This window comes from Propithecus coquereli, unplaced genomic scaffold (assembly GCF_000956105.1).
Source record: "Propithecus coquereli isolate 6110/MARCELLA unplaced genomic scaffold, Pcoq_1.0 Scaffold249, whole genome shotgun sequence".
Lineage (NCBI taxonomy): Eukaryota > Metazoa > Chordata > Mammalia > Primates > Indriidae > Propithecus > Propithecus coquereli.
The window spans coordinates 301,004-322,241 of record NW_012148052.1 but is presented as its reverse complement, the minus strand read 5'-3'; the positions used below and the strand labels follow the sequence as shown (position 1 = coordinate 322,241).

The following is a 21,238-nucleotide window of genomic DNA, read 5'->3' as shown; positions in this document are numbered from 1 at the left end:
AAAGAAGGCGGCCTGGAGAGCAGCCCCGATACCTATTTACCCCTTTTCGTCAGAAACCGTAGACATCACCCTGTAGGGGGATAGGGATCCGCGCGAGCTACATCCCCCAGATGTATGGCGCTAGGCGAGTCGCCATCCCCCCTTCCCGGAGTAAACTGCACCTCCCAGGAGGGGTCGGTCGGTGGTCCCCAAGGGCCCGCCAGAGGCCGCCAGGCTAGGGCTGGTGGAGGCATGGGCCCGCCCCTCTTCCCCAACAGCGCAGCTCTGATTGGTGCAGACCCGGCCTAGCCCCGCCTCTCCGTTGGCGTGTCCGCGCGCCACGGCCGACCGGGCTAGAGACGCTGAGGGGCTTGGAGAGGATGTGGGATCGAACTCTGCCTCAGATCTTCCACCCCGGGCTGGACTGCAGCTCCTAGAGAAAAGGCGTCCGGGGACCGGGTGCTGTGCCGCCGAAGCGCCCTGGAACACGGCTAGGGCGGGCTGGGTCCTGCGCCTGCGCATCACTTCACAGTTAGGGAAATGGCGGCGCTCGGGGATGGGGATACAGCTCAGGGACGCGGTCTGGCCCCCCGGGCAGGGGCGGGGCGCCGGGGGGCGGGGCCTGGGTGTCGCGGGGATCTGCCGGCCTTTGGGCCCTCGGGCGCGAAGTGAGCTCCGCGCACCATCTGCTTTGTGGTCCTTACGTAGTGACCTCCCGCGCGCTGCCCCCATCCATCCCCGCACCCCTAGGGCGTCGGTTTCCTCTCCGTCCCAGTGGGAACAGCCGCTGAGTAGCGCCATAGGATTAAGGGCCCAGACTGCACCCCTGGCAGCCTGGACCCCTGACTCACACTGTCCTCCAGGGGCCTCCCTCGTCTGTGAAGCTTAAGGAGGTAACTCCTTTCAACAGAAGCCTTTTGGGAACAAAAGATAAGGCTTCCTCTCACCTGGCTCCAGCCTTTTATAGGCTAACGGCCTTGTCTCTAGGCTCAGAGAACCTCCTTCTTCATCTGAGATGAAGATGGATGTCCTCATAGATTCTTTTTTCCTGATGATAATACACATAGGCATTTCCGTTTACTAACTACTTATTTTCCCTTATCACCCCTCCTTACAACCCCTCTTCATGCCAAGATTTTCTAGTTTTGTTGGTCCAATTATGAAGGCAGATTTCCCCCGAATTTTGTCAGCTGAGCCTCTAGAGACAAATATCCTTGGTGTTTTATTTCATCAAGTATTTTCTGAGTGCCTGCTGTGTACCAAACACTGTATTGAATACTGCTAAGGACCCTGATGAACCAAATCGTCTTCTTTCCATGAAATTCAGACTAGTGGGAAAATTTGGCTGTGATAAACAGTGGAAGGGTAAAGTGCCACAGGAAAGGAACAGATGAAGTGTTCTTGAAATCCAGGGAGTAGGATGAGCAGCTGATGTCTTTAGAGAGGAGGCAGTAACATATAAGCTGGAACCAGAGGGGGCAATTCCAAATGAAATGGATACAAAGCAGCTTGACAGCTCACTGGGCCCAGACAAGGAACGTGGTTCATATTGTTTGTGTGTGTGCATGTGTTTGTGTGGCGGGGCAGTTAGTGGGTAAGGGGTGGTATAATTGTTAAAAGCAGGGGTTTTAGCATGTTTGCTGTGAGACTTCAGGCACATAACCTCTTTGAGCCTGTTAAATAAAGATATAGTACCTACTTCACATTCAAATAGTACATATCAAGCCTGAGCATCAAGGTTGGCACACAGCTACCATTTTTTGAACACTATCAAATATTATGTGATAGAAATACTTTGGATGCCAAGATAAAGAATTGAGATATTCTTTGGGCAATAGGAATCAAACATTTTTAAGCAATAGAGGCCACCGATCAGAGGTGCTTGGAAGGGACTGGATCCTGCCAAAGTCTAAAGCCACTGCAGTGGTTGCAACCCCTTCTTCTCTCACTCCCATCCAAACCTCCCTACCCTCAATCCACAAGCATTTCAAAACCATGTTTCTAAAAACCAGCCATTTATATCTGTTTAGGTAAGTTACAGGAGTGAGGTGGTGTATTTACAAGTTTGTCCAGATATACTATAACTTAGTGTCTGTATTTAATATTGACAACCAAAAAAAATATATAAATATCTTTCATCTATACACAGCAGGGCAGGAGTGTCCATGTCTTCTTGAGCAGTGAGTTCTCAGTCTCCTATAGGCCCTCCTCTCATGGCGATAGTCTGGCCCTCAGTGCAAAGGAGACTAGAATCTGGCAGCCCAGTCTGGCCCTTCCCCTCTCCTCCTCGCACTCCAGTGCTCCCCACTGGTCTCAGGCAGGGAAAGATTAATTTGAGTGGTTGGGCAGGAAGAGATGGGAATGGGCGAATCCTAATGGAGCCTAACCCCCAGGGCAGGGAGATCCAGGCCTGCAGAAGGGGTGGCCACAGCCACCACCTGGGGTAGAAGCCTCGTAGTTCGTAGTTCGATTAGTGTGTCCTTGGGTCATAGGTCCAGCCCTACATATTAGCTTGGTGAAGAAGGCAAGTGTCTGGACAGGGCTTGGTCCCCACCCTCAGGTTCTGAGCCATTCAGGGTGAAGCCTGGGGTGTGGGTACAGGAGACTCAGGCTGATAAAAAAATAGTAACAAAATCAGTAATAAAAAAATTATAAAATCTGTTGCTTGTCTGAATAGATTTGAGCAACAGTCTTGCTTTTGTTAAAATCCCGGAGCCATTAAAGTCCTGAATATTCTTCTGGACATCATTGCTGGCTGAAGAAAAGAGCCCCAGGCCCGGCTCAGCTGAGATCTATCAGTTTGAAAGTCTCATCCAGCTGCCTGTGCTCCCAAGAGCTCCTTGGGGCTGCTGAGAACAGGCCGGGCTGGTGGTGTGGGGCGCCTCACACTTGAGAATCAGCTCCCAGGGGGTGGAACAGCTCCTCGGGTGTCTTGTCACTTTGGCTGGCTCCCCCCTGCCGGAAGCCAGAAGCAATCTCATCGAAGGTCCGACCTTTAGTCTCAGGAACTTTGAAGTAGGTGAAGATGAAGAACAGAACCAGGAGGACAGTGAAGATGATGAAGACGTAGGGACCACACAGTTGCTGAAAGACACACAGACACATTTGGTTGGAATCACGACCCTGCATCCTGGCTTTTGGACTCAGGATAGGTCACTTTATGTCTGGACCTTTGATCTGAAATAGGGAACACCCACTTACTACCCAGGGATGCTATGATCATTAAATGAGACTGTGCTTGCGCCTGGCATGGAACAGGTTTCAGGAGCACCATTCAAAGCTAAGGAGAGAACCCTGGAATTTATTTAGGTCAGTGTTCTTAGCCATGTAACCTGGGCTTCTGAGCCCAATTTCCCCCTCAGTATGATTCCTAGTGAGAATCCTGGGAGAGTACTTTTCACAACACTCGAGGTCATGCATGCAGGTGAGAAACGGTGAGTACAGAGACAAGGGGGGTCCCCTCTCACCTCCAAATACTGGAAGCACATGCCCACAATGAAATTTGAGGTCCAGTTGGAGAAGCCAGCGACAGCAATGGCAGCTGGACGAGGACCCTGGCTGAAGAGTTCAGCCACAATGAACCATGGGATGGGGCCAGGGCCCATTTCAAAGAAGGCCACAAAGCCGAAGATGGCCACAATGCTCAGATAGGACATCCAGGGAAGCTGCTCCTGTTAAGGATGGAGAGGGGGAAAGTCAGACTGGTTGTGATGAACCCTCAGAGGAACCAGCACACAGGCAGCACGGAGCGAGGCTACGTATGCATTCTAGGCTGGAAGGCAGTAGGCCTGGGGCTGATCCAGGACTTGCTGTGTACCCTGGTTACCCTGTGTTGGGTCTCACTTTCCTCCTCTGAACAAAATGATTTAAGTCCTGTAGGGTGGTTGCAAGCTTGAGAAAAGTAACGTGTTGTGCGTGCAGGAGGTGCTAAGAGGCCCCCATGGTCCCCTGGATCTGGCTGCAAAGCAGTCTGCTTGTGGCAGGAGGATGTAGAATAACATTCCTTGGTGAGGGGTAGATTCGTATTTCAAGGCTTGTAAGGTGTGGCACGGAGTAGGCACTAGATTTATGGTTCTGTATATAATCGTTCTCCTTGAGGAGGCCACAGGAGAAAAGTTATGGAGTCTGGCTCAGATCTCAGATCTGCTGCTCATCACCTGCTGCATGCCGGACCTCTCGGCAGTCACCAGACTTTCCAAGCCTAGGTTCACCTATAAAATGATTAATGGTGCTTTCCTTGCCAAGAAATAAATTTAGCTCAGAAACGTGATGACTGAGTTTTCATGTGCATGTGTGAGATTTGCTTCCCTCAAACCTTGTCACAGCATCAGCACGTCACAACGTCAGCATGTTACCATCTGACGTGGAAGAAAAAGAAAGGACAAATGGATGTTTGTGCTTGTGAGTGCCTGGCACAGGGTTAACACAGTGATGATGGTAACAGGCTTGGGGCCAGCAGACCTGAGGTTGATTCCTGGCTTCATCCTTTGTCCAACATGTCACCAACCTCACTGGGACTTAGGTTCCCTCACCCATAAAATGAGAATAACTAAACTCCACCTCCGTGTCGTGAGAATTGAGTGAGACAAGACATGTTTCTTCACCTCTGTGGTGAGGACAGTAATGCTTTCCAGGACTGTTGCCATGGTGAATTGAGGCTACAGATAAAGACCCTGAAAGGTTTAATATTGGGCAAAGCAATTCCCTGGGGAGATGAGAGTTTGGGGTTTAGGGCCAGAGGTTCCATGTTGAGAAACCACCAAGCAGGGCACAGCAAGTTCAAGACAGGATGTGAGTGGGATGGAAGGGAGACAACCTCGGGAGCCAGAAAGTCAGGTCAAAGCAGAACCAGGGCGAGTGCGGCCCCCACCTGGCCTGCTTTGGGATCTGAAGCCCAGGTGAACAGCCGCTGCCCCCCACCCCACCCCCACCTTGACCCCTAGAGCATGGCAACTCACCAGCAGTGCCAGTGCAATGGTCATGAGTACGGCACAGCCCGCCATGCCAGCCAGGCCTATGAGGTGCAGGGTCCGCCGGCCAGCTCGCTCCACCACAAACAGCTGTGGGCAGAGAAAGAGTCAGCACCACCACCCCTGCCTGGTGCCCCTCTGAATCCACCCACCCAGAGGCCCGCCCCAGCAGCCGGGAAAGCCCCTTGGCACTGCAAAGACCAGTGGGGAAGACAGTACCGCCTTCTCCCTGGGGCTCGGCTTGGGGGCCAGATAGAGGGCGAGGGGCACAGAGCTGGCCCCAGAGCCTGACAGCAGTACAGGGGCAAGACGTGGCCCTAGAGGGCCAGAGAGCTGAGCATCCTGGCTGTGACCTTGGGCAAGCCTTTTTCATTTCACTTCTCTGAGCATTCATGCCAGCTGTGTGATGTGAGAAGTGAACCTCTCAGGTTGTTGAGAATGAAAGGAGAAGGCACGTATGGCGACGTGACACATGCCTGGCTCCCAGCAAATGCTGCCATTCTGCCCTGAGGCCCTGAGCCGGACCCCGGCCACTGCCTGGCGGCAAGCAAAGACTCACCGACACGACGGTGAAGGCCGTGTTGAAGATGCCGGAGCCGATGGTGGCGTACACAGGCTGCTGTACCCCCGCCTTCTCGAAGATGCTGGTGGAGTAATAGAAGACCTGCCAGGCAGAGAGACTGTTGGGGCTCAGCTGGGCACTGTGGCCCTTCCCTGCCTCTGCATCACTGGGCGTGGGACCCCGGGTGAGTAAGGAGTAAAGGGGACAGGCACTTTTCAGGCCAAGGGACACTGCACTGCAGTGACCTGCAGTTCTGGTTCTAAAGGGAAGCTTCTCCTTTGGCGGAGGCACATGTGTTGTTTTAAGTTTGGGATTTGCTCATAGCCCACACCTGACCACAGGGCTTGGCTGGGACACTCACAGCGTTGATGCCCGACAGCTGCTGGGACAGCTGCAGCACCACGGCGATGAGGATGGGCTGGCGGTAGGCAGGAGAGCGGAACAGCTCCAGGATGGTAACCTTCTTCTCCCGCATCATCTGCCGACTCTCCTCCTTCATCTCCTGCAGGTCGTGGGTCACATCGGCTGTCCCGCGCAGCTTCTTCAGCACTGGGGGGACCGGAGGGAAGGAGGGGGGTGCTCAGAGTGGGAAACAGGCCGGGGCTCGGGCAGCGGGGAGGAGGGCAGGGCTCTGCCCGTACCACTCTTGGCCCGGTTCTCTTCGTTGCGGTTGATGAGCAGGAAGCGGGGGCTCTCGGGGCAGAAGGGCAGCACGATGCACTGCAGCAGGGCTGGGATGAAAATGATGCTCAGCAGCAGGGGCCACAGGTCCTCGTTGCCCATGATGAAGTCCAGGCCGAACACCTGGGAGAGGCAGGGGCTGTGAGCGTCCCGCCAGAGGGGCTGTCCTTGCTTTGTGTCGGCTGCTGCTTCTGGAGGCTCCTCCACTAACCTCTCTAAACCCCAGTTTCCTCGTCTGTCATGTGGGGAAAGCAGCACCTACCTCACAGCATTACTGGCAGGACAAGTGGCAAGGCTGTGAAAGTGTCCCGCACAGAGAGTGGGGCTGCTATGCTGCCACAGGAGGATTTCAGGGACAGGAACGGGGAAGGCTTTTGCGGAGAGGGCACAGTGTGCATCCAGGCACAACAGCACGAGGCACGGGAGAGCCGGCACATGCAGGGAACAGTGGGGTCCCTGTGGTCGGACGCTCAGAGTGAGAGGAAAGGGGATAAGGAGGGTGGGGGAATCTTGCTCTTCTGCTGGGGGGGCCTGGGAGATCTGGGGCTGGTGGTGTGTTCCCCGACCTGTGTACTTGGGGGCTGGCTCATAGGGCTGTGGAAGCCGGGTGCAAGTCAAGTCAGAGGAGCTCTGCCCTGCAGGACAGGCTCGACAGCCATGGAAGCCGGGGGTGTGGCGGTACCAGGCAAGCAGCCGCAGCTCACCTGGGCAATCAGGATGCCAATGACGATGCCCAGCTGGTGCAGGGTGCCCAGGGCCCCACGAAGGGCCGTGGGGGACACCTCCCCCACGTACATGGGCACGAAGCCCGTGGTCAGGCCGCAGTACACCCCGATGATGAAGCGGCCCAGGATCAGCATCTCGAAGGACTTGCCCAGCTTGGAGAAGCCCATGAGCACAGCGGACAGGAAGGCCAGCAGGTTCATCATCAGCATCGAGTTTCGCCTGGGGGAGGGGTCGCGGGTCAGGCGGGCGTCCCTTAGGCTCCCCAGGGGCTGGGTCACAGGTGAAACCCTGGGGCAGGCAGGGCAGTCTCCCCCACCTCCCACCCGCATCCCACCCACGGATGCCCTGGGCAGGGCCGGGGCCCTTCCTGCTCACCGGCCAAAGCGGTTAACAAAGAGGCCCACAGAGAAGGAGCCAATCATGCCCCCGACGGAGAAGATGGCCACCGACAGGGACCAGAGTGTGGTGAGCGTGGTGGGCAGGATGCGCTCCCCATATCGTTGGATCCACGTCTGGTTGTAGAACTCCTCAATTACCTGCAGGGGAGAAGCAGTCTGGGTGAGCAAGTCCCCAGGGCCATCTTCCTCTTCCCCTTCACCCCTCCCTCAGGGGGCCGTTTCACAAAATGCTGGAGAGGACCCAGGCCTCGCTCTGCCACAGACTCACTGCATCTCACCGCATGTTTTTCTTTTTTCTTTTTTTAAGAGATGGAGTCTCACTCTGTCACCCAGGCTAGAGTGCAGTGGCACGATGATAGTTGAGAGCTCACTGCAACCTCGAACTCCTGGGCTTCTTGCTTGAGCAATCCTCCTGCCTTAGCCTCCCGAGTGGCTGGGACTACAGGCGTGTGCCACCATGCCTGGCTAATTTTTCTATTTTTAGTAGAGACAGGGTCTCACTATGTTGCTCAGGCTGGTATTGAACTCCTGGCATCAAACGATCCTCCTGCCTCAGCTCCACAAGGTGCCACCATGCCTGGCCATGTTCTTGAGCCAAGCCCCTCCCTTTTTGTGGACCCCAGTTTCCCAAGGTGAGAAACAAGGGGTTGGGCTCTACCTCTGAGAGCCCACCATCTGTCCCACTCCCCAGGGTGTGGTTTCATGGGCTACACACGACTTGCTGGGGATGATGGCAAGTGACCAACAGTGGAAATTCATACACAGAACGGAGAGAGGTACAGAGAGAAAAGGCTTCTTTCCACCTGCTCCTTTTCTCTTTTCCTCATTGTGTCCCAAGGCCCCAGGTGGGGCCCAGCTCTGCCACGCCACCAGGCCCTTCCCCCACACCCCTGCTGTGGAGGAAGCACGGCTGGATGGACAGGTTCTGCCATCCAGGAAGTGCAGACTCCCTGACTTTGTACTCGGGGTCTGGGGTGACAAACTCACACACACCACCCTTCAGAAGTGCTCTCGAGACTCAGGCTGCTACTCTCTGTCCCCAGGCCCAGCTGCCTCACAGTGGCCTGGGAGCACCACCTTGAAGGACCCGTGGCCTCCTCCCCTCTCACAGGGTGCAGCTGGGAGGTATAGGGAAAGGCTCCGGACAAGGAAGCAGTTCCAGGAACCGGGGACACCTGTCCTAGGACAGGCCTGCCCACTAGCCCTGCCCCCACTGGAGGGAGGGCCTGGCCGGCTCCCAGGGATGTGGCAGGTAGGTAGCACAGGTTCTGCCTGAGGACACTCAGCATACTCACAGGCAATGCAGACACACACCCAGTGCCACAGGACTAGCTAGACCCACCCAGCCACACATGTAGCCGGGCGCAGGCCCAACTACCCGGAAACAGCTTCCTGTGCACACATTCCATCACCCACAGACCGTGCTCGTAGAACCTGAACCTTCCTGGCTTCAGCCAGTCACCAATCTGCGTGCTCCTCCAGCCCTCTCCACTTGCAGCTCAAACTCAATTCCCCGTGAACCCACCCCAGCCCAATGCCGCCCCCAGGTGCATGCTGCAAATTCACGCACACATGGCAGTGGGCAGCCTCTTCAACCTCCGTCATCACTGCTCTTGGGCCTCCCTACCCCTCCCAAGCCACACAGTTCTAGCAGAAGAAGAGGCTGTGGATAGCCACACTTGCCAAAGGGGAAATCAAGGCCCACAGTCCCAGAAATGTCCACTGAGTATGACGGAGCTGCCCCCTGGTGCTTTCCTTCCAGGTGAGTCCTTGGCCTCTAGCCATCTTTTTTCCTGCCCTGCCATGGCCTCTCCCAAGTTTGGAGTCACCTGACAGAAACCAGGCTCCAGAGGGTCAGGGCAGGGTGACAGAAGAGAGGCAGTCATAAAGATCCACTTTTCTGTCCTGGGGAAGCCAGATGGTGTAGTGATTAGGAACCTGGGCTCTGAATCTGGATACAACCAAATTCAGACCCCAGCTCTACTCCGCATTCCTAGCGTGACCATGGCAAGTTATTTCGTCTCTGAGTTTCAGTGGCCTCATCTCTGAAACAGACATTAGCAATACCTACTCCACAGTGCTACAGGGATTTAGTGACACACCGTGATTCTACAGTGCCTGGCACCATCACCCCTAAAACCAGCCCGTCACACACTGGGACTGTCCCGAAGGCGGTGCAGACCACTGACAAAGTCTAACCAAGCCTTCCTCCCACAATTTGAAATCGAGGCGTTTGCCAGGTATGAATCCAACCTCCCTGCCTACCACATGCGTCAGCCACGCCTTTGCTCTACAGCCGTCTCCCCACAGCCCCCATACCTTTGAGATGCTGTGACTCCTGCCTGGAGGGTGCACCTTGTCTTACTGATGGGACCTCCTGAGATCCAGCTAAAAGGTTTCCCTGACTCTCGTCTTCCCTGAGGACAGGGACCTGAGTTGATTTACACCAGGGCCTGTCCCAGAGCCAGTGCCAGGGACAGCTGGTGAGTGAGTGGAGAATCAATGAGTAAAGAGCCTTGGGCTCTCCTCCTAAAACCCCTTGATTTTGCAGAGAGAAGGCAGATTTGAACAAAACAAAACAAAACAAAACACCAAGTACCTGCGCTCTTCCAGGGACAAAACCAACCCCAGAGGAGGACTGGCTGGGAACAGTAATGCCCCATTTATCAGGCTCCGCAGAGAACAAGCTGTTCTGGATAAGGGAACTGCCCACATAAATGACACTTGCCCCTCTGAGGGTCCAAACTTTCCTGACCCATCATAATCAGGGTAGAAATCTGGAAAGATTTCACTTTGCTGCCCTGAGCAACTAGACTTAGGAGCAGGGCTCTGGGGCAGTGGTGTCTCTGACTGGCTCCTGATGGCTTAGGATTACTGCATTCCATAGTTCTCAGGGTCTTCCCTCCCTCCTATGTGGTTCAGAGGCTTGTCTCCTATAACTCTCCATACCCCTCTTAAAATTTGCCAGGAAGCCAGCTAATGGAACTTGCTAGAATTGTGTACAAAGAAAGAGTAAACAGGTGCTGAATAAGAGCTTAAACTAAATGAGCTTAAGGATGTGACATGGAGGTTTGTTTTGGCAGCTCCGCTGATAAGGGGGCCCTGTGTAAATGAGGTGTTACCGGAGCTCCCTCCTCAGTTGGTAACACAGTCAGGGCCCAAGCCCTGTCCAGGGCTGGCTCCTCTACGGCCCCCGAGCCCCTCTGCTGCTCAGACCACTTTACTGGGTGGGGGTGGGGGGTGAGCAGCCGTCTTCCTCTGCTTTAACTTTGGCCCCAGGCCCATCCTCTCCACCCCCCAGCAGCACTTCCTGGCCAAGCCAATGCTGGGTAGTGGGTTTCTACCTCTGAATCAGGTGCCTGACATTTCTGGAAAAGAAGCTATGCCTAGTTTTCCATTCCTGCTGCTGGTTTGAGGGCTCTGTGTCCTCTCCTCCCTGGGGGTCCATGTGGGGCTCCAAGCTGGCCCTTGGTGCAGAAAAGACAGGGAGTCCCTGGAGAATCAGAAGACCCCCCCCCACATGGGGAAAAGTTCTGGGGTCACGTCTTCCACCCAGTCACTGCCCTCAGCATCCACCCTAGAAGTGCCTGGGTGCCCCTTGGGGAAGAAGAGCCTACTTGTCACTCCCCTAACAGGATGGCACAGACCCAGTCTCCACAGGCTACTGGCAGCCTCCTCGGCCCTGGCTCATGTTTCAGGTGAGGCCTGCCACACGCCTGTCCTGAACGTTCCCACCTCGCTGCCCTTCCCAAGCTTGAGAGTTACACTTGATCCTGCCATCGCCCCCCAAATCTGTCCTACTTCTCTCCCCATGCAGCACCTGCTCTAGGTCTCACCTGGATTCTGCCCTTGACTCTTCCCATCCACCAAAGCCAACCCCATCTCCCACAATGAACTACCCCTCAGAATGGCGGTTAAATGCGTCAGCTCAGCCAACCACCTGCCTCTCTGCCCCCAGGACCCCGCCCGTTCCCAGCCTCTTTACCCTGCTGCGGGGTCTGGGTGAGGGTATGCACGCCGGGGAGGGAGGGAGGGTCCTGGTCAGTTCCAGGGGGGATTGCCATGGCATCAGCCTGCCTGGAGCCGAGGGCCCATTAGAGACCTCTGTCTAGGCCCCTACTGAAGCTAGTACACAGTGGGGGCCGGCCTGGAGAAGCAGGGTGACTTTGGGCCGCCAAGATCCCTTAGACTGGATGGCCTCCATGTCACAGCTGCTCTCCCCAAGCAGCTCTCCTGGGGTGAGGGTGCCTCAGGACACCCTGGGAATCCCCATGCCCCTCCCCGTCGGGCCCGGGCAACTGTGGGTGAAGACCACACGTCTGCCGTCTGCAGAGGAAGTTCTCACTTCCTCTCTGTGTAGCGCCATGAGGCAGAGCATGCCGCCTGGCACATGGAAAAGCCGTTAGTGTCATCACTGTTGTCCTCTCAAGGAGAGAAGCCACCACCTTCAGAGGAGCATTAGGGACACAGTTTTCCATTTTTTTTTTTTTTTCCCACTGTGTTGCCTGGGCTAGAGTGAGTGCCGTGGTGTCCGCCTAGCTCACAGCAACCTCAAACTCCTGGGCTCAAGCGATCCTACTGCCTCAGCCTCCCAAGTAGCTGGGACTACAGGCATGTGCCACCATGCCCAGCTAATTTTTTTCTATATATTTTTAGTTGTCCGATTAATTTCTTTCTATTTTTAGTAGAGACGGGGTCTCGCTCTTGCTCAGGCTGGTCTCGAACTCCTGAGCTCAAACAATCTGCCCGCCTCGGCCTCCCAGAGAGCTAGGATTACAGGCGTGAGCCACAGCGCCCGGCCAGTTTTCCATTTTTAAATTGCCAGAAGAAAAAGGTCATTACCCAGTGGAATATATGGGGTGGGGAAGAACCTGAGGGAAGTAGAGGCCTGCCTTGGGGATAAGGCTCTGTCTGCCACCCCACCCCGCCCCCGCAAAGGGACCTGGCAGGTCTGTAGCCTCAGAGAGGAGAGGCCCCAGGGCCAGACTTCAGCTGAGGGTAAGGAAGAACTTTCTAGGCTTCAGTGGATGAGCTTGCCCACCTTACAGGTGGTGAGTTCTCTGTCAGTGAGGAGCATGCAAGTCAAAGTGATCTAGAGCAGGGACTGGCACACATTTTACATAAAAGGCTAGATAGAACATATTAGGAAGGGTCTGTGGGCTATATATGGCCTTTGTTGCTTAATTTTATGCCTTCTTTTTTTCCAACCATTTGAAAATGTAAAAGCCATTCTTAGCTTGTGGGCCACAGAAAAACAGGCTATTGCCAAGTGGCCTGTCTGGGAAAAGGGGTATGTGTTTGGAACCTCAGGCTGGTCTCATCCTCCTTTCCTGTAGACATTCCTCTGCCCCAGGAGGCCTGGGTCTTCTAGAGCATCCCTGGGCCAGGCCAGGGAATTAAAGCTCCTTCTCAAACCTCCCTCCCCTCTCCTAGATGTTACTGTGGGGATGAAGCAGTTAAACAGCCAGCCAAGTTTTCAGCTCCAGTTAGAAGGAGGGAATGTCCAGCTTAGTGCCTTAGCCTGGCCTTGACGCCCATTCCCCACCTTCCCCCAGCTCTCAGCCCCAGCTTGTCTCCATAGCAACTCTCAGCCACACCCCAGGGTCAGCTGGGAGTTCAGAGCCAGACGCTTCAGGTGGAGCAGGACAGATAGCCCTGCCCACTGGGTCCCCTGGGGCCTCTCTCTGGGGCCTGGGGGAAGAGGCCCAGGTTGGAGCTAGAAGCCTGGGAACCCACAGCAGAGGACCAGACCACCATGCTGCCTCTCTGGAAGAGCTCTGACAGGGCTGGCCTCCAAACCAAGGCCAGGCCAGGCCTCCTCACTGGTGCCTGGCCTTGAGGGTCTCCCTGCAGACAGAGGGATGTTCATCTTGCTGCGGTGGCCAAGTCCAGAGCCTTTCTCGGCCTTCAAGAGGAAGTGTCTCCTCTACCCACACTATGACTCACGTGTCCTTCCTCTGGCAGACACAGCGACTCCCCCATACGACCTGGACACCCCACAACTTTGCTTATGCTTATTCACCTTTCAGAGAATGCAGATACTCCGCGAAAGCCTTCTTCCCGATAACCACCCCTCATTCTCCAGCACAGTGGTTCCAAACGGAGGATTTGGGCCCCCAGAGGACATCTGCCAACATCCAGAGACATTTCTGGTTGTCACATTTGCTACTGGCATCTAGTGCGTAGAGGCCAAGGATGCTGCTAAACACCCTCCATTGCACAGAACAGCCCCCCGCAATACCAAAGAATTATCTGGCAAAAATGTCAGTGGTGCCAAGGTTGAGAAACCCTGCTCTGTGGGCCAACTACCTTCTCCCTCCTTCTCCTCTGCTCCACTGTTCCTGTCCACATGTCCATCGCTGCCCTGCAAAAGCTAACTGTGAGGCCCCATGAGCTCCCTCTCGGCTACTTCAGCGTGGACATGCTCTGACTCACCTGTGTCCCCAGTGTTCAGCACAGGGCTGGAGGTACATCGACACTGACAAACAAGCCGTGAGGGGCTCAGGGATGATATGACTGTGACAGGGTGTGGTGGTGCAAGAGCTTGTGCAACTGTGTGTGGGAAACTGTTGAGATGTCCGTACGTGACTGAGCTTGACTCAGCTCTGAAGTTGGAGCACAAGCGCCAGCTGGGTGGCAGCTGTAGGTGTGTGAAGGAGTGTTTAGGTCCCTCTCTGACTGTGCCCATCTTCCACAGGGGCTGAGGGCACAGACTGGAGCCACACTCCTTGGACTCAAATCCTAGCTTTGTTACTTACTAGCTGTGTGCCCTCAGCTTAATTGCTTAACATCTCTGTGCCCCAGTTTCTTATAAAACAGGGATTATGGTGTCTACCTAATGGGGCTATTATGAGGAATCACTGAATTACTATTTCTAAAGCAGGTACAACAATGCCTGGCACGCAGTAAGCTGTAAGGGTTTGTGGTAGTGGCAGTGGGTGAAGGGGAGAGGGGACCCAGAACTCTTTGGATGTAGGAGAGATAAGGAAAGGCTGCCTGGACCCCGGAGCCCAGCTCGGCCTGAGGGGGCAGAGGGCTTGGGTTGGGAGGCGGGTCTCGCCTCCAGCCCCTTTCAGTTCTTTCGCTCACCAAGCTGGGTCGTCTTGGGTAGACCAGACCGCACCTCCTCTGCGGACAAGGTTCCTCCTTCAGCAAACAAGGAGGGTTGAGCCAATGAGCCGTCAGGCCCCTTCAAGCCCACATTCTCTGGGTTCTGAGGATTCCTTATTCTCAGACACGCCTGACACTGTCCCTTGGCCAGGACCTCACTGTTTCTCAATGGCCGTTAGTCATCTCTATTGGCAGCTCAGCCATTTGGGGAGGGGAGAGGCAGTGCTTGAATCAGCCCAGTATGGCAGTCAGGACGCCCTTGTTCATGAATTCGCTCCCTCTGTGGCTGGGCTCGCCTCTCCTGCCTCCTTCCCCCTCGGCTGGGGAGAGGGAGGTCTTCCTTGCTCACAGTGTGGGGCAGGCGCAGGGGCCAATGCGGAGGCGTGAGACGTGGAGCCCACCTCTAGCTCAGCCTCACTCTCCAGGTGACCTCATCTGGCCTCAGTTTTCTCATTTATGAGAGGGGGGAGGTAATCTCAGCTCCACCCACCTGGTAGGGCTGCTGTGAGGAGATAATTTATGGGGAGGTGCTCTGTAAACATCTAAGATAATATTATGATTAATTAACCACTTCCAGGAGGAAGCCCTTTGGGGTCTGTTTTATGGAAGAGAACGCACTTCTGGTAATTAACAACAGAACTGGCATCCTTACCATTCGTGGGGCAAAGTCTCTTCTCCAGAGTAGGCAACCCAATGCTGTTTTCTAAGAGAAGTTCTCCCCAAAAGACAGGGAAGTTGGCGTGCCCAGGGCAGGCAGTTGGCAATTCTGCATCAGCGGAACACTTCAGGCCACTGCATCTTTGCACAAGCCGTTCCCACTGTCTGGACATCTGCCCCTCCTTCCCCGTGAGGCCAACTCAGCCCTCAAGGCCCAGTTCGGCTGCCAAGTCCTTGACGAAGCCCTTCCTGTCTCTCCCATCACCCCCAGCCCACCAACAGTTTTCCCCATTTGCTCTCACAGCACCTTGAAACCCCCCTTAATTACATTCTGGCTTTTCCCAAGAGATCCCAGGGGTCTCTCCGCCCCCTCTGGATGGTGAGTCCTTGAGGGCAAGGCCAGGGCCTGGCTTAGACCAAGTCTGAGGCAGCTCCCTGGGGGCCAGCGATACTCCTCCCCACTGTCTAGGCCAGTGTCTGGCACAGAGTGGATGCCCCAGTGAGCGCTGGCTGAATGACAGTGTTGGCCGAGTCAATTCCCTATGCGTCCTGGGACATGCCTTCAGCACCTGTCTGGCACCATGGTCGCTCTGCCCTGTTACTACACGTTGGCTCTGAGCTGCACTTGCGTTTCTTACCCTTGAGCCCTTCTATCCTCTCTTCACATGTTAAATTTATCATTTCTAATCTGCTCCTGGTTGGAAAAACTATGGCCAGGCTCGTGAGAAGTGTTTGTAAAGTGCAAAAGTAAACAGGCTGAGTGCCCGAGCGCTCGCCCCGGAAACGCCGCTAGATTTCAGCATGTGCTCTCACTTCTGGCTGCTCACGTCTCTAGCTTCGGTCTGCAGAGGCTGGTTTCTGAAGTGACCTTTGGACAGGTGCCACCAATGCTCCTGTAAATGCGGTTGACAGCCTCAACTGGACCCTTTGTGCTGTCCACTGGCCCTTCTATGACGCCCTGGTCAGTGGTTCCACCCATCTTCCCCGCAGTTCTCACCTCTTGCCTATTTCTGATTAGATGAGAAGCCCCAGGGTCCAGAGAACATCATCTCAGATTTTCCCAAATCTTCAGGAATCTTAGTCCCTCCAGGCCAAAGGCAGCCCCTCCCCCAGCTCCACCTGCCTTGAGGACCCACCCCTACTTCCTTATCCTCACCCTGTCCTCCTCTGCTAATTCCTCCCAACATGTTTAAAAACAAAATCTTCATTTAAAAAAAAAAAAATCCTAGCTATACAACCCTCCCAGCTCCCCCCACCTCTTCTGCCTTCTCTACCAACCTCCAAGGAAGGGCCGTCTCTAAGCTTCCCCGTCCGCCTCTCACTCTTCAACCCACCGCAGCGAGGCTATCCGGTCAGTCTGAGCAGCTGCAAGCCCACCAACCCCTCTCTGCACTCGGCAATGCGGAGGGCATTCGTCCAGTGCAGCCTCTGGGGCACCTGGCAGCTTCCTTCCCTTTGTTCATCCACTCACCATCCACTGCACGCCTGTTACTGTGACAGGCACCGTTCCAGGCACCAGGACACAGCAGTACAGGAATCAAATACCCGCGCTCCAAGAGCTTCCATTCTCCTTTTGTCTTGCGAGGGTCTCGTCTCCTGGTTTTGGAGATATCAGCTCTTCTTCTTCTACCTGGAGTCCTCTTCTAGCAGTAGGGATGTTTTCTGGGGGCTTGATCTTTATTTCTCTTTTATTCCTCATAGTCTCCTGAGGAATCTCCCTCCACTCCTGTTTGGATACCAGTGACCAGCTCTCAACTTTTCTCCAGCCGGCCTCTAAGAAACAGAGCCACACGCACATCCCCAGCTCTGCTGTCCAAACCTCAATTCCTGCACATCCCACGGCCACCTATCTGCTCCTCCTCGATGCCACACATGACCAATGCCAGAAACCTAGGAGCCATTTTTGAACCCCTCTTTTTCGTCCTCACACTGAACTGATGACCAAACCCTGGCCATTTCCCCCTGCGAGCGTTTGTTTTATGTCACTAGCGCAACAGCAGCTTTCTCACTGGTTTCCCTGTCTCCAGTCTCACACTCTCAGATCCATCGCACCGTACCAGACGCATGAATCACTGTCCTGAAATGCAGGTCTCGTCATGCCTGTCCTCTCCTGTGGGGCCCTAGTGTCCTCATGCTGAAGTCCGCACTCCCTAGCTTGGCCCGCGTGCTGGTGCCCGTATGCCCCTTCCGACTGCGCCATGCCGCACCCAGGAGGCCCTTTGTGGTCTGGCTCCGGCTGACCTTGCCGGGCTCCCCTCTCATCCACCTTAGTGACACACCAAACTATTCACCCTTTCCTGCATGCCAGGCTTTCTCTCCTCCAGGCAATTCCCTCCCACCTTTGCAGGCCCCCTGCTCACCTGAACCCTGTTCTGTTTCTGAAAACACCTCCTTTATCTTGACCTTAGAGTCCTAGCTCTGTCATGAACTCACTATGCGATCACAGTTGAGATTATCACTAAACCCAGTAGCTCTCGGCTTCGGCTGCGCATTAGACTTAGTTGGGAAGCTTTTAAATTCAATGTCCAAACAGCATCCCAGACCAATTAAATCAGAATCGAGGGTGTCCAGGGGACCTCAAGGTGGAGAGCCCAACCGCCCTGTTTCCTCCCAGTCTGTCTTGTAGACTTTCCACCTGTACGGATTCCCAAAGGGGATCAGCTCCGAAGCACACACTTTGGCAAGAGCTGTCCAGAGCCCTTAGCAAAGCAGGGCTTGGAGTTGTTCCAAGCATAGGCCCACAGTCACCATGCCAGACGAACTTGGAAAAGTCCCATCACCTCCGCTGCAGCTGAGCATGACTCAGCAGGCCAAGCCTTCCTGGTGACCTGTTCCTCGGTGTTGGGAGTGGCCCCCACAGCCACCCTTTGCCTGTTTGGAAGAAGCCCAGCTCTGACTGCAGACACTGCTCAGCTCCCCGCAACAGGCCCCTGACCCCGGGACCCAGCCACGCTCACTTTCTAGCCTCGCTCGTCTGGACGGTGAATGTGGTCCTGCCAGGAGGGCTGCCCCCTCTCATTCTGGCCTCCCTGGCAGGGTACAGACTTTTACACAGATGAGGCAGTTGGTTAGGAAGACAGCCTGAGGCTGTGGAAACAACAGAGCTTGGCTTCTGACTCCACTATTCAGTAGCTATATGACTTTGGGCCTTTTGGTCATTTCATCTGCTTGGGCTTCAGTTTCCGGGTCTATAAAATGGAAATCACTGCCCAACCTCATAAGCACATGCAAATGCCTGGTACAGAGGAGGGACTCTGTCACAGTTTCCTTTTCTGCCGCCCCCATCCCCTTTTCTCTCCTCCCTAAAGCAAGTAGGCTGGGCTGCAGGGCACTGCCTGGGTCCCTTCCAGTGCGGGCGTTCAAGTAAACAAGTGAGGACAGATCTGGGATACACTGTGGGGAGAAGGAAGTCAGCACCGACCTCCACCCCCTGCGGTTCCCTGGGGCAAGACGCCATTTTCGCTGTGACTGGCACAGGGCCGCCGGGGAGAGGACGCAGTTTCAACTAGAACTGGATGCCTTACAAGGGAGTGTACTACTGGGGAGGGGGAGCACAGGCTCAAGGACCACCTGGGGCACGTGTTGGTTTCCAGCTCTATCTCTGAGTAGCTGGGTGATATTGGGCAGCTTTATTTTCTCTGGCCATTTTCCTCACCTGCAGGCCAGGAGTGGTGACTGTCGCCCACCTGCCCGACAGTGCTGCAGGGAGCATCAAGTGAGATGAGCATCATGAGAGCCGGCTGCAGCCCCAGAGTGCCGTAGAAATGCAGCCTCATTATACTGAGCGTTGCTTTGCTTAGTATAAATGTCTGTGTTGGGTGGGAAGTTGGTCAAGAGGACCTATAAAGACCCCAAGATTCTGTGGGCCCTGAGATTCTAGAATTCCGCAGCCCCAAGATTCCAAGGCCAAAGCCCAGAGTCTCTGATGTGGTCTGGGCCAGAAAATTGGCTGTGGGGGCCGACGGTGAGCTGATGTAAGTGACTCTGACACCTAGGTGGCAGCGTGAGCGTGTGGGTGTTAAGTGGTGTGCACCAGACCAAGCTCGTGTCCATAAGCCAAGGATGGCACAGTACTCACCTTCTGGGGGGCATTGATGACTCCAGTGTTGTAGCCAAACTGCAGGGAGCCAAGCACTGCCCCTCCCACGGCCAGCATGAGGCGACCCGTCAGCTTCTGCAAAGAAACACACCACACTGTTACAGGCGTGTCTGGGCCCAGGTGGCTACAGGGCAGGGCTGGGCTGGCAGGTTCTGATGTTCAGATATCTTGTCTGGCTGATGGCACTGCACCAGTCCTTCTCCCAGGAAACTTGGCTACTTCCCAACCTTAGGTGCCCAAACCAGCCCAGCTGACTTCTTGACACTGGGCTGGCCAGACCTTTTCCTGGGGAGAGAAGGGAAGTGGGGTCTTCTCTCTCTGTAGCCAGGTCCTGGCTAGAGAGGGAGAGGTCTTGGATTCTCTGGGGTCTCATTACACTGCTGGAGCCATGCCTGGGCTCCATGTGGCTCCAGACTCTGTGACTGGGAGGCCCAGGAACAAACCTTCCTATGCAAAGGGAGCCAAATTACATGGTAGGAGCAGCACAGCTAGGGGGAAGTGCCCAGGATTTGGAGCAGAAGGTACTGGCTTCTGATTCCAGCCGGTCTGCCTGTTTGCTCTGTGAATTCCAGCAGGCTATGTCGCCCTTGCACCACTCCTCCCCCCATCCTCTATTTGCTTGTCTGCAAAATGGGAATAGCCAAACTTGTCAGCATTGAAGATGTGGTCCCACTTTGCCCTTCCCTTCCCGCTGTTCACAGGGCAGGGGACTGAGCCCTGAGAGGGAAAGCCAGGTTCCAGTTCCCTCGGGGGTTTGCAGCAGGGCCATGGCTAGAACTCAGGGTTCTGGACTCTCAAGGGGCTCTCTCTGGACTCTCTCTGGACTCTCAGGACTCAGCGCCCCTCATGGCAACGATCCCCAAGCCATAAGCTTCCCAAGGTTATTTGGACACAGATGACATACCAGGTAAGAGTGTTGGGCCAAGGTGCTTCCAACAGGCAAAGGCCTAGGGAGAAAAAGGGTGGTTTGCTTCTATCACCTGGAGGCTGAGGGTGTGAGGCAGCAGAAGGGAAGGGGCCAGCAGGCCGAGGGCCCTGCTTACTCACAGGTGAGTGAGAGGCCAGCCAGGTGTCTGCCTTGTTGGACTCTTTCCAGGTTTTAATATGAGGAAGCCAAGAAATGTGACATTATACAGGCCCTTAACTGGCTGTAGCAGAATGGAGCTGGTGTAGGCACACCAAGGAAATGACTGGCATTCCCTACGTGCACCGCACCAGGCTGGGCACTGCAGGTGGGGAGGGAAGTCTCAGCTTGGCTGCGTCCTGGCCGTGGGTCCCTGGGCTTTGGTTTCCCTACCCAGAAAGTGGAACCCGGAAGCAGCCCCGACTTCAAGATCACCACAGATAGCCCTGGGCACAGCTGTTCATCAGACATATTCCTGGTATGGTCTTTTCATTCTCTAGAAGTCACACGTCAGTGCTGGGTCCTTCCTTCCCACTGCTCTGTCTACCCGGCCCCTCCTTGGCCAGTCTCTGGACAGTCATCCTATACACTGGGGCTTTCCTTGTGCCACAAAGGGCTGCGTTCCCTCTGAATCCTGCCCTTTACTGCCCAACTCAAAAGACACCCTCCCCCCTGGCATGCCCTGGTGCTGCCCTGAAAGTCTCCCTTCTCTCAACTTTCTGGGGAGCCCTTGGACCCAGGGCTGTCGGTTCTGAGTAGGCTCTGAGCACCTGACAAACCTCTGGTGGGCACCGGCCATGCACTGGGCCAAGCCTAACTCACAGGGGTGAACACTGGGATGAAATAAGAGGCTGCGGTAGGGCACTGAGCATCACCAAGGGGGCTCAAGAGACAGTGACTGTCGGACCCCAACATGTGCTGGGCTTTCTGTCTGGGGAGTTACACTCATTAGCTTTGAGTTGTCCAGAGCATGATACTTATATTATACAAAATACATGCTGTATTTCTCTAGTACACGTTAGAATAGACAAAAAATGAGCAATGCAAACCCATGATTTTACAAAATGTAGCACAGTTATAAAATGAAATACATCAGAATAAAGCTCTGTATGTATGCATTGATTTGGGACACTCTCCAAATTATAGTGTTAA

At 54.9% G+C, this 21,238-nt stretch overlaps 1 protein-coding gene across 1 annotated transcript in view; it reads right to left on the bottom strand.

Annotated features, from left to right (window-relative positions):
- Window positions 1-1,977: 1,977 nt before the first annotated feature.
- The window catches only part of SLC2A1 (solute carrier family 2 (facilitated glucose transporter), member 1), a 30,501-nt gene continuing 11,240 nt past the window's right edge, over window positions 1,978-21,238 (bottom strand). The window contains exons 2-10 of the mRNA XM_012646712.1: window positions 19,162-19,257; window positions 7,294-7,454; window positions 6,897-7,137; window positions 6,153-6,315; window positions 5,873-6,060; window positions 5,509-5,613; window positions 4,938-5,039; window positions 3,447-3,650; window positions 1,978-3,063 (exon numbers count right to left, since the gene is read on the bottom strand). Of these exons, the coding sequence (XP_012502166.1) occupies window positions 2,863-3,063; window positions 3,447-3,650; window positions 4,938-5,039; window positions 5,509-5,613; window positions 5,873-6,060; window positions 6,153-6,315; window positions 6,897-7,137; window positions 7,294-7,454; window positions 19,162-19,257 (1,461 nt within the window). The 3' untranslated portion in view covers window positions 1,978-2,862. The remainder of the gene's footprint in view (window positions 3,064-3,446; window positions 3,651-4,937; window positions 5,040-5,508; window positions 5,614-5,872; window positions 6,061-6,152; window positions 6,316-6,896; window positions 7,138-7,293; window positions 7,455-19,161; window positions 19,258-21,238) is intronic.